The following is a 12,660-nucleotide window of genomic DNA, read 5'->3' as shown; positions in this document are numbered from 1 at the left end:
TCAGTCCGAAGGCTGGGAAAGAAGGGCAGTAATACCCTCTTTCTTTACTAGTAGTATTAAACTCCACAGTTGTCAAAGGGTGGGTGATGTTCCAGATAACTGTTATGTTTGCTCAGGTGATATGCTCTTCCTACACACCTTGTTCTGTAACACTGAGAGCTGCCTGAGTCAGTGCCTCGGCACCTCAGGCCTGCCCAGGTCCTCACAGAAACCAAAGCTCACCCTGCAGAGCTCTGGGACCAGCTTTCCCTTTAGAGTCTGCCTCACCTCTTACAAGACAAATGGGCTGATTCTGATGGGTTGTGTGGTCACTCCCCTCTCCAAATTGAATAGTCACACAGATACGTCTGGATATCTCTCTAACGGGACTAAGGGATTGTGCTGCCTCTATTGCATTCAAAAAAATGTTCCCAGTGCAGGTTAGACAGAAATTTAGAACCTTCTTTAGCTTCCCATGTAAAGCCTGGTGACAGTGTAAGAACCAACACGGTTGCGACTGCGCAAGGTCTTGCCATGTCTCGTGTAGGTACGAAACCTTTCAGCTGAACCTAATCCAAACAGATGCAACTCCGCTGTGCACCAGAAGAGCCCAGCTCAGCCGCTGGAGGTGAAGCCCCTCTGTTCGCAGTCTGACACCTAACGGTTATTCAGCATTACTCAGCGCATGGGAAACTTTGGCAATGGAGCCCGTACTGCACCGAGAGCTCTGCCCTAATCAGTTTGTTATTGATAGCTCGAGAAAGCTAACTCGCTCCAACCTCACTGTGTGGGGCCCTCCGTGATTGCCCAAGGTTACAAGCAACCAAAGGCAAAGCAACGTAATTGCCCTTCTGTGTTGTAGTTCGAGCACGTAATCGATTTACATCACTTCGGCTGACTCTGCTGTGATTGACACTTCGAGAGAAGCGTGACTTTAGAGGAGCCAGGAGCCCTTCTCACCTACCACAGGGACAGCACTGGCCACAGGCACTGAGCGGGCACCTAAAGGAACTGGGAGGTGTGGCTGAGAAGTGGTTTCACCCCCCACCAGTTGCTTTACTCTCATGTTGCCGGTGTTAATGGAGCTGTTAGGAAAAGAGAGGTGGGGCAAGGCTTACACGAGGGGGGCTTTATCAGCAGTGAGAGACATCCTGCTCCTTGCAAACTTCAGCCAGCATGGGAACCACTATGGTAAGACCTACAGATCTAAGATCAGGGCGTTTAACATACCTCAGGTTTTGTTCACTGGGACCTCTGCAGCACGAGACCTGCATATGAAGTGGCAAAACGCCCTGAGTGCTGTGATATCTATCCGAGCAAATGTGCTTCCCCCTTTTTCAGGCAGGGAGTATCAATCCATCAGCAAGGCACATATGTGCTTCACTTTCCCTCCCTACCGGCCCTGCCTGCCGCCTCCTTGCTCTTCAGTTCGCTTTCTGCTCCTGCCCAGCCAACAGTCAGTACACAGCTTAGAATCAATATTGTGAGATGAAGAGTAAATCATCTCTCTCTCTTCCCTCATACATCTTCTTTCCTTCTCTACTGATGCAGGAACTGTCTGGGGTAATTCTTTAGCCTGTTATGCAAGAAGTCAGACTAGATTATCTTTAATGAACCTCTCCAGCCTGTGCAAAATAATCTGCACTCGGTACAATCCTATTTGCTGAAATAGAGGTGAGTCAGCAGAGATGTCATGTCTGCTGTACACAGACAGGCAGACCTGGCCGCTTGGAGATAAAGGCTAAGTCAAAGCATTTCTATAGAAACACATACCCGTGTGTCTAGATTATACGCAGTCTTCTTTAAATCCTGCAACGCCCTCTGCATGAACTCAAACGCGTGGCAGTCAACACAGGGACGGCCTGCAAAAAGGTACAGAAGAAGACATCACTGTCACAGCATGAAATCTGGAGCATAGCAGTGCAGAGGGGGAATACTGAGAGACCTTGTACCACCAGAAGAAAACCTATTTAACCGCACACCACACCCGTCCTTGTTCACAGTAAGGGCTGCCTGCGGACAGGGCTGTATCCATCCTTCTGCAAATGTGTGAGGGCCAGAAAAACGCAAGAGCATTTTGCTGTGTGTGCTGTTCTGAACATAGCCCAGGCTGGATTCTGCCTGGTGCTGTGTGCCTTCAGCCCCCAGCCTCTCCCCTTAAAATTGAAATCCTCGATTCTCCCCAGATGTGGGTGAATTCTCAGCTGATACGCTGAAAACAGCAGTTGCAGTGGTTCAGAAATCAGACAGACAGGTCTGTTTCTACAGGAGCTCTTACAGAGCAGCCTGGCGAGGGACAGTGCCAGATCTGTATTTGCTTCCTTTCACCTGCTGCTGTATTTTTTCTCTGCCAGGAATGCAAAGCATCCCACTGGCTCTGCAGCTGGTGCCAGTGTGTGTGCACAGGGGGGCAGGACAGGGAAAAGGCAGTGAAGAGGAGGAGGAGGGGACTTGACAACTACTAAAATGGCTCACTTCTGGACCTGGGCATTTCTGCTCTGCCAGGATTCACCCCGCACTGATCTCAGGCTCTTTTCTTCAGTCACAGAGAGAATGAAGTGGGGGATAACAGAAGAAATTGCAGATACTGGAGGAGATGCAGGGGGAATGGGGAGAGAGGACATTTTACACTGATCACAGAGCCCCCATGCTGGGGGGAGGGCTGAAATCCTTGTTCACAGGCAGCCACTTGTGCTGCTCTGATACAGCAAAGAGGATGCAAAGCTGATAGCTGGGGAGCTGCGTGGAGCCAGGGACCTGCCGTATAGCACTGCAGCACCCTGTGCCCAGCACCATGCAGCCAACATGGACTTCTGAGTTTGGTCTGATGGAGGGGCAGCCAGAGAGCTCTGGGTCCCCACAAAGCCTCATAGGGGCTTTGACCTGTTCAGGAGGTGTTTCACTCCCACCTGCCCTCCTCCATCTCCCCTCCATGCAGCTGACATCTCAGGGAGACCCAGGGGTCAAGCCAGGGATTTAATATTCTGGGGATATGGGGAACTGCAAAGTCTCCACTGCTTTAAGAACAGCATCACTCACAAAGACTCTTTCCAGGCCTGAAAGGAGTATGGCAGGATGGTTTTGAGCACATTTTAAAGACACTCAATCCCCTCCTGCTTTCAGTATTTCAGTAATTTCATTGTTTTCATTTCAGATCACAGAGCAGAGCCCTTAGAAAGAACCTGCATCTTCAGTTTGCTGTCAGCAAATCCATTACTCAGTGCCATGGTCTGCTCCCTCACCGCGCTGTGGTCGTCTCAGAAAGCACCCTGCCCTGGCTCCACCTCAGTGAAGCGCTGCACACCCTGGAGTGCTTGTCACTGAAGTGTTCTCAAAATCAGAACTTGCTGGAGAAAAAAACAAACCACAGGTAATAAATGAGTGTTTCCTGCTCCGACAGTGTGAAGAGAAAGCATCTTTCAGGAAAGCCCTGAATTCCAGAGTCAATCACTGCCTGCCACCCAGGAAGCCTTCCCAGGTCTTCATGAAGGCCATAGCTATGTGGGATCATTCACTGGTATTTATGGCAGCCAAGTGTGGTCAGGGAGGTACTAGAGGAATGGCAAAACCATGCCAAGTGGTTGTTTCACTTCTGCCACCCCTGTGAAAGCAGCTGCTCTGGCATCAAAACAGCATCTGCAGGAAAATGGTGGTGGCACAGAGGACACGTGCCTGAGCAGTTCTGCGTGCCCTGGATCAGCACATGCAAAGCTCCTAACATGGCACTGCTCTTCAAAGCCACTGTGCAGGTGCAGCCAGTTTCACCACATAAGGGGATATACAATATTTAATGGAGTTTCCTGGGCTGTCCTCCTTGGTGGAGCTAACCTCTGGGCCAGGTTAGCTCCCCTGCCTGCTGTGAGCTAGCAGCCCTGCAGCTCTGGCAGCAGGAGAGCTCATGCGATTCCTCCAACCAGCTATATCCCAGGATGGGATACACCATTTTGACTCACAGCAGCGCAGAGAGGACTCACTGAAGCAGCACCACTGGCAGGTGAGAGGACAGCTGTGCCTGGGAGTTGGTGAGAGGCAGCTGGGGAGACGGCTGGCCATAAACTCTTCCACCCATGCTGTTGTGCAGAGCGCACATCTGTTCAGCACTTTGGGGCATGAACTAGGACAGCACTGACTTCGCTGTCAAGCATCTTGCACTAGCACAGAGCAACTTGAATGCGGTTCCCCCAGTAACATAGTGGCAATATCCCACTACCTGGAAAGCCTATAGCTATGGTCGGTCAGATTTTACCAGCAGAGCTGCCCTGGTCCTGACTCCAACCAGGATTTTAAACTATCATACTAGTCAGACTCTCACAGTAGCCAAGAGCAGATGCTTAAGGAAGATACAAGAAAAAGCCTGTAGCAATATTCTTCTGGCCTACCAAGAAGTTGGAGGATATCCTGAGTCTCGCTGGTGTTTCTACAGCTGATAAGATCTCCATGAATTTTTCTCACATTAATTTGCTCCTCTGCTTCCTGAATCCATGCAAACTTTTGGCTCCTACAGCATCCTGTGGCAACGACTTCCACAACTCAGCTATTCAGTGAGTGAAGAAACTACCATTCCTGTCTGCTCTGAAATGAACATCTGCTGCTTTCATTTCCTACCTCTATTTTTGCAGTGGAAGAGACAGTTATTAAATATTCACCATCTTAGTCACACTTACAACTTTGCTGCTCTCCATCACTCCCTGCCTCAGTGTTTCCCTTCTAGACTGACGAGCTGGGCTGGTAAGCTGGCCTATCTAGCTGGACTTAATCTTTCCTCATGCTCGCAGTATTTTCAGTAGGATGGCTATGGACATTTCCCCGACACAAAGGGAAAGGATCTAAGGGTCTGTTTACACAAAGGTTTTAAACAAATCTAAAATATGCCAATAGGAGCAACCCCATCCTGCCTTCTGCCCTTGGCTAAGTGTTCCCACACCTTCCCTCACCCACAGCAGGAGTGACCATGCAGTGGCCTGGTCAGCTGCCATCGCTGATTTTTTTTCTTCCGGATCAGATCCTGAATTCCCAGAACAAGAAACAGGGCAAGGATGGGAGGGCAGGTTATGGGGAGGAGAAGGACAGAGGCAGCACAGGCTTACCTCAGCTTAAAGCAACCGTGAAACCAAGCCTTAAGTCGCGTTACAGCAAAGCACAGCAGAGTGCTATTAATTCCTTGCTGACAGCTGGGAACAGACTATCATTCATAGGGAGACTTAACAGGTTTGTGGATTAACATAATGAGAATTATCAGGAGTCAGCTATAATTCATTAAATGGGTCCTGTCAACACGAAGACTGTGTGTATCTTTGTGGAGAAGTGGGGGAGGAGAGCTTAAAATATACTTTTTGGTGAAAAACTGGAAGTGAAAGCACTGCAGCAGTTTGATTTACTTTCCCTTACATGCACACGGTGTTTGCTCTTTGTATTTCATGCAACTCAGCTAATGAAAACAGACTGATCAGCTTCTGCTCTTCAAATTCCACACCGCCGCTTTCACAGTGGGTGATCTGGGCTATAAATGCAATGGGAGGTTGGGGAAATTGATTTTGTTTCTTAGTGGATTGCACTGAACTGTAAGGAAAATAATCTGCAAACATTAGTAAAACCACTTCATACTTGAACAGTCTTTTGAATATGCAAAGTGCTGTGTCTAAAGTATAAGGATGTGATTAATCACTGCTAATTAGCATTATGCATAAATAATGCTCTGGCTCTCTGGCTAGCAAAAAGTATGGCAAGAGCAGGTGATGTACCCCAGGACAGGCATCAGTGCTGCACAGAGGGCAGGATCTCTCTGCAATGCTAAAGAACTCTGACTCACTGTCATGCTTCTTTCCCATGTCTCCTGCACCTCCCACACTTGCATGCATTGCTGCCCTTCTCCTGCTCGTGGTGCTGCAGGAAGGGCACATTTCTCTCTCCAAGTGGGAGAGGCTCCAGTGCTGTCTGGTCTGTGAGGGACTGCTTCTGCTAAAGGCATGTTCTCGGTCCCACATCACACGCCTGGGAACAGAGAAAAGTATCGAGCACCACACTGGTCTGGAACTTAGTCAAGAACAAGTACTAGAGCCCTCCCTTCCTCCCTGGGTCACTTGGGATCACAAAAGCACCAGTTACCTGGGCTGACCCTATGGACTTAAGCACCATCAATGTGTCAGTGCCCAGGAGGATCAGCTCCTGGATGAGAAATAGCCAGTGGAACTGACATCCAGCAGGCAAAGATCCAGGAATGTCTGTACTAGGTCACATCAAAGGTCTGCCTGGCCCAGCGTTCTGTGTCCCATGTAGCTCTTCCAGTACATTAAATGTATCTAGGAGCATACCAGAGCTTTGAGAGAAGCTGGCAACTGGCCTCCCGTCATGGACAAGAGTGTGCCAGGGACCATTCTAGCAGGTTACTAGTACAGTCATGTCCCCATGCCAGGGAATACCCATGGGCACTGGTTATAGATGTGACCTTCATAGCCAGCAATGATGTCCATGAAAGAGCACAAGAACAGGGTAAGTACAGAGAGTTGTGACCCTTTAGACCCTCCCAGACCTCAGGGATATGCTGAGGCCACTCCTGAGCCAGAAGGACTGCTGCTGAATCCAACAGCCCTTTCTAAGACCTTTTTCCTTGAATTTACTCAATCACTTCTGCAATCCTGTGTGAACTTTTAGCATCCACAGTGTTGTAAGGGAGGAGTTCCACAGGTTAATGATCAGAAAGAGCCCTGATGAGCAAAGGAAAGTACCTGGGGCACTTACCAGCTATGCAGCACTCCATCAACAAGTGGCAGATGAGGACCATTCCAAGGTCCTTATTGCTTTAAAACTTTGTCATTGCAGCAGCACAAAACAATTTACAATTTGTGATCAGCTGAGAGTCTTCCTCCTGGCCTGGCCTCAGACATAAATACCATTACAGATCCGTAGCAATGCTACCAGCCTCCATTACTCAGGACAAAGCACCAGAAACACTGGCCGCAGAAACACTCTGACCTGCCCTTTATTCCTCGCTCTCACTTGCAGGAATAAGACAAGACAAGGAATCTTCCCCAAGGGCTCTTCAGGGCACTCAGTATCCTGCCCAGAGGCTATAAAGAAGATAACTCCTTGAGACCAGGGTGAGAGACTCTGGCCAAGAGTTTAGTTCTGCTGATAAAACGGGAGTTTCCACTACACAAGCAGAACAAGGAACGCCTTTTTTTCCCAAGAATGTGTGAACTTGCCTCTACAAAGGCAGATGCACAAAGGACACACAAAAATTGTTTTTCAAGCATGATTTTCTCCTTGAGGAGACAAAACGGACTACTTGTCACAGAACTTATTCAAATTAACTAATGCCCAGAAAACACACACTCAAAATAGAGATGAGGTCTGGTTTAGAACAACCCAAAACTTAGCACTAATAAAAACCAGAGGAGTATGGAAAAGGAAGAGAATTCAGCATCTAAGGCTTGTAGAGACAAATACACAGAGGTGTATTTGAAAGCCACTAATGGAATAACAGGAGAATAAAACACAGTGACTAAATCAGGTCTTCTATTAAATATTTTGGTAGTTGTGTAAAAACAGATCTGTGATACAAAGTAAGCATGACTAAGAACTAGAGATTGGCTTCCTTTATTTCTTTTTCTGCCAGAGGATATTTTAAGTTTCTAATCACTAGCTACTTCCAACTTGCTGTCAGCAAAACACCCTGAGAACATCAACTACATCCCCCAATATCTTTGAACTATTCTCTCATTTTGGAGCTGAGAAGGTTTAACGAGAGGCTTGCTCAAAATGCCAGAGGAAGCTAATGTAGAGCTGTGACCCACATTCAAGAGATCCCAGCTCCACGGTGTGCTCAAGCCAGGCTGTCATATTTATTTATTTATTAGGTTTGCAGAATAGCAGCAGGATTTCAGAAATCTATGTACGCTTTACAAATACACAGTGGGGGTAAACTTCCCCCGTGTCAATCTGTAGTAGTTACAAGAAACTCGAACTTGACCTATTGTTCCAAATACTCAAACAAGCAAAATGTAATGGTCTAGCAGAAATAAACAGAAATTTCCTTCTATCAATATCCAGACTAGCAAGGATGTCATATATATTGTGGCAAATCTGGAAACGAAACTCTTGAGAAGCAGATCTGGAAGACCTGCAACCAAAGAGCTTTAAACCAAGCTCCAATGAGAATTAAAGAATGCACTCAGTATTCTTTCCTAATTAAATACTAATCCTCTGCTTGCTTGCTCTTTTTATAAGCGTTGTTTTCATGTGCTTTGCTGACATGTTACAAACTCATCATTATTTCCTCACTAATCAGGCAATACCACATTCCCCTGGAGATTAAGGACTGTGAGGCTGCTGTGGGTTAAGTGGAGGAAAGAAAGCCGGACGCGGTGCAGCAGGAGGGGAAGAGTGCGCACAGCAGGTACGTACTTTCTGCAGGAATGACACTCCCAGAGTCCTGGCCGGCCCCCACAAGCCTCACGCTCAGCAGGCCAACCACCGAGAGGAACGGGATCGCCACACGCATCACGCTCCAGACAGACGGCAACGCCATTGCTCTCATCAATAATTCAAACTATCTTCCTGCCTGAAACAAAGAGAAAGAGTCAAGATCAGCAGTTTGCTCCCAGCACGCTCCCCACAAAGAAGTGGATGAGACGTGATAAGCACAGACCCCCGTGCACACGCAAACCCACAAGCACACCTCACTGCAGTGACATGCCACGGGCTTGTGGTGCGCCCCAAGGACCAGTTTGCCAAGTACCTGATCGTTCTCTTCGCCCGTGTGCCAGACCCTTGGAGCAGCTGTAGCGAGCAGGCGAGGCTCCAGCAGCCACTCTGAGCATGCGTCCCCTCTGCATCCCCCTTTCCCTGATTAGGGTCATTGCCATGGAGACTTGCTATAGCAACACTGAAAAATTGGAGCTGCCAAGTGGAGAAGAAGATTTAAAGGGACCACAATGTGGTGGATGGTCACTGCTGCTCTCCTCCTCTGCCTTGGCTCTTCAAAGGCCATGTCCTCTCCTTGGTGAACACTGGCTGCTGCCACCCACATCAGAGGGTTTTCAGCAATTTTTGTGTTTGTTGGTTTTACTCCCAAAGGGACGGTGCTGAAATGTGGAGCTCCCACCCCTTGCTTTAGCTGTAACTCAATTCAAGTGAGATTTTGTTCCGGGATGTTTCAAATGAGAAGAAAACAGAAGTTTGCTTGGAAAAATAAAGATGGTGCCTGTCAGTGGTGCTCTGCACACCAGGGAAGACTCTGTTATGGGCTTCGTTTAAATACACCGAAAATGAAGCCTTGTGGACAACAGTCACGTTGGCACATGAACCAAACAGAAATGCACAGTGTCATTCTAGGTAACCATGAAAACAGCCCAGCCAAAACCCATGCGCTGCAAAATTTTAAGGATGCTCACTTCAAGCTCAGCTCTTGATCTGAGACTTTGCTGTGTCCTGACAAAGCTCAAGCATGAGCCCTCCTGGATAGGGGATCTTCATAAGCACCTGGCTGAAATCTAGCATTCAGAAAGTGGAGGTGATACCTTTTGGAAAAGAGAGATGCTTTCAATATCTCTTTGCCCCAGAGAGTGGTTGGGAAACTCCTCTTGCACTGTGCCTGTTCAATTCATGGCTTTGTCCTTCTCTTACGGGAGGACACTCTACCCCCTCTCACCAGAGAGGAGGCTCCAGCCTTCCTGGTATGTGCAGTAAAAACTAACCTGCCAGGCTGTGGAGGTATCAACCTTCCCAGGCTGTAACATAATTTATCTCCATTTTTTTCAGCCCTAAGGACTGTCACCAGCAATGTCCTCTGCTTCTGTTTTACTTGTTACTGTGGGGTCTTCAGAATTACCTCTCTACCCATCATTTCAGTGCTTATGCTTTTTCGACAAAGTTAATTTAAAAGCCTCAAAGGACTCCAGGCTCTTGACCAATTTCTGGCAAAGTGGAATTGCCTTGTGCATATAAGAGAGGACTTCAGAGGGGAGCAGGCCACAGCTGTAGAAGCAGTTCCTACAAGAACGACACACTGAGCAAACTTTTAGCCCAAAGTGCAACTGAAACTCAACTTCCCTTGTGTGGAAGGTCCTAATGAAGTCTCAGTCAACAGGGTCTTCGTAAGGTGAGTCAGAGCACACACATGCACCAAACTGGCACCACTGACTTTGTAAGAAGCCAAGGCTCCTAATCCAAGCTCTGAATTCAGATGGCTGAAGTGAGGTTGCATGTGATGCCCCCATTTAACATTGTTTGTCTCTTCACGGGTCTCAAATGCCTGTTAAAGGAGCAGCTCTGTAAGAGCCAGGATATTACAGAACAACACTGATCAGTTTGCCTATACACTCATCTAGGGATGGTCACATATTCTAGCCCTGATTTGCAGTTTTAAATACCACCAAATGGAAATTCTGGCAAAAAATCCAAACCTTACACTTCTATTCACCCTGGCATATGTGGTTTTTGCGCATACTCTCATTCTGGTCCCACAGCCATATAACACTTTTTATACATGAGCTTCAAGAAGAGGACAGAAGGGAACTCCCTACGGGTGCAATAACCTTTGATAAGGTGGAAAGCAGTTTGCTCTAGTATTTTCTCAGGCTATCAGTATATTTTTTTCTAAAATTGTAAGTATTTTGTAAAATCTTTTTCATAATTGCTTGGTCTTTTGAGGAGGTAGGTACAACCCACAATGTAAGGAAAGGAATTTGACATCTCAGGAAGGAGCAGCAACCACAGAAATAAGCAGAGCACTTGAAAAACTATGGTATAAAGAGAAGCTGAAAGTCCTGAAATATGTCATTCCCAGGATGCCAAGACTCCAAGGATGCCTGCACATGGTTTGGTGATATCTTGTTATTAGGGTCTATTATCACAGCAAAGTTTTGCATAGTTGTATATGCGTCCAATAAAGCTGCTGTGAGAGGAGGGACTGTCTTTGTCTTGGTTTCCGACTGCTCAACCACCCACTATCCAGACTTAACACTGACAGCACCACAGAAGGAGTCCTTGCTGAACTGGACTACTGCCATCCAGGCAGCACAACACCACTGACCCTGCTCCCACCTGTGACAGTGGGGGGATCTGCAGTAAGGCACTCTCTACCCACCAACTAACGGGGTGGAAGGTGTTAGTTCTGTGTTACAGCATGCTACTAAGCTAAAAGTAATGTACTTTCGTAACTGCTTGGTGCTAAGGAAAAGTGATCAGACATTGCACACGCAGAGCCAGGCCGGTTTTTGTGCCAAACACCATGGTCTTTAGGAAGCACAAAAAAGTTCCCACCTCCTCTTGCTAACAGAACCATGTAGTCCAAGACTCAGTTCTCAATTCACAGGGAACAGGAGCCAGTCTGCATGGAAAAGTTTCAGAAATCTGCGCTGTTCTTTCACCTCCTGCACAGCTGAAGAAGAGTGAAGCATAAAAGCACTTGCATGACTTGCTTTGCTATTACGCTTACTATTGCCTACCACTAAGACTAAGGGATACCAATACCAAATCTACTTTGAAAGACAAGAAAATTCCTGTAGATTCATAGGAGTCCATTTGCCATCTGAAGAATGTCATAGTGAACCCCAGAGAGCTGTCAGAAATATTTATACCTCATTTTCTTTTTCTACAGAGAATCCATACCTAATTATCATTTGCTAACAAAAGAAGAGTTTCCTCAAAAATAATCAGAGACATTTATTGGGAAGATGATTAGTGAGGACAGACATCTGCAACCCTCAGGAAATCTTTTACTGATACCAAAGTGTTACAGGTATTGCAAGTTACATCTTTGCAGAGAAAGAAGTAAATGTATATACCCAGTTCAAATCACTAACATTAAAGGCCTTGAGCTAAATATACGTGCAAAATAAAGGCAGAGGCAAAGATTCTCATTTTAAAACTCCATTATTATAGTCATGGGTACACATGGCAAATAGGGTGGTTAATCCCAGTCTAACACGAAGTACTAAATCATTGCCTGCTAACATGGCCCTAAGCCCTTTGTTGAACTCGAACAGAAGAAGAAAGCACAAAGACAGAAGAATCTGTGTCTGGTTACTATTACTTGAGTAATAGAGTGGCAAGAGAATACAGGCACAACCCCAGAACAGCCAAGAAGCAAAACCAAATGCAAAGAGTGAGAAACGTGAAGAACAGTGAGAAAGTGTTCATTAAACACATGGGGAGTGAGAAAGACAAAAACCAAGTCAAGAGTTTGTTCTCTATTCAGCAGAAGGGGCAAGTTAATCAAGCTGATGCCTAGAGAGTGATACCAGGCCCTACCATCTGTTTATCCACCAACCAAAATTAGGCGAACTAGTGAGGTCACTTTTCTGGGTTTCAATCCGCCTAGAACTCTCTTTTCACTCAGGGCTATCACTAGTCCTACCTCAGGATGTTCAAAGACGAAACCTCAGCAACAACCCTCAGCAATTACTGCTGAGAGCTCAGGCAAGATGTGGGTTATGCCAGCCATGGAAAAGGGTAAAAGCAATTACTATCTTTAAAAGGAAGAAGAGAAACTGGAAAATGACACGCAAACCGGTTTACCATCGATCTCTGAGAATGTTTTAGAAGCAATAACCCCACCAACAGTTTGTGAGGATTCAGAAGACCAGAACCAGAGTTCTAAATAAGAGGCATTTGTGAAGAATCAAGTCAAACCAGTTTAGTTTCCTTCTGTGGAAAGGTAACAGGTCTTGCAGGTAGGGA

The 12,660-nt window shown here is 46.7% G+C and overlaps 1 protein-coding gene across 1 annotated transcript in view; it reads right to left on the bottom strand.

Annotated features, from left to right (window-relative positions):
* Nucleotides 1-8,518, bottom strand: part of LOC104496133 (neuropeptide-like protein C4orf48 homolog) — a 10,827-nt gene extending 2,309 nt beyond the window's left edge. The window contains exons 1-2 of the mRNA XM_010139213.1: nt 8,383-8,518; nt 1,753-1,841 (exon numbers count right to left, since the gene is read on the bottom strand). Coding sequence (XP_010137515.1) covers nt 1,753-1,841; nt 8,383-8,515 — 222 coding nt within the window. The 5' untranslated portion in view covers nt 8,516-8,518. The remainder of the gene's footprint in view (nt 1-1,752; nt 1,842-8,382) is intronic.
* Nucleotides 8,519-12,660: the final 4,142 nt, after the last annotated feature.

This window comes from Buceros rhinoceros, unplaced genomic scaffold, assembly GCF_000710305.1.
Source record: "Buceros rhinoceros silvestris isolate BGI_N320 unplaced genomic scaffold, ASM71030v1 scaffold257, whole genome shotgun sequence".
NCBI lineage: Eukaryota > Metazoa > Chordata > Aves > Bucerotiformes > Bucerotidae > Buceros > Buceros rhinoceros.
This window is presented reverse-complemented; position numbering and strand designations above follow the sequence as displayed.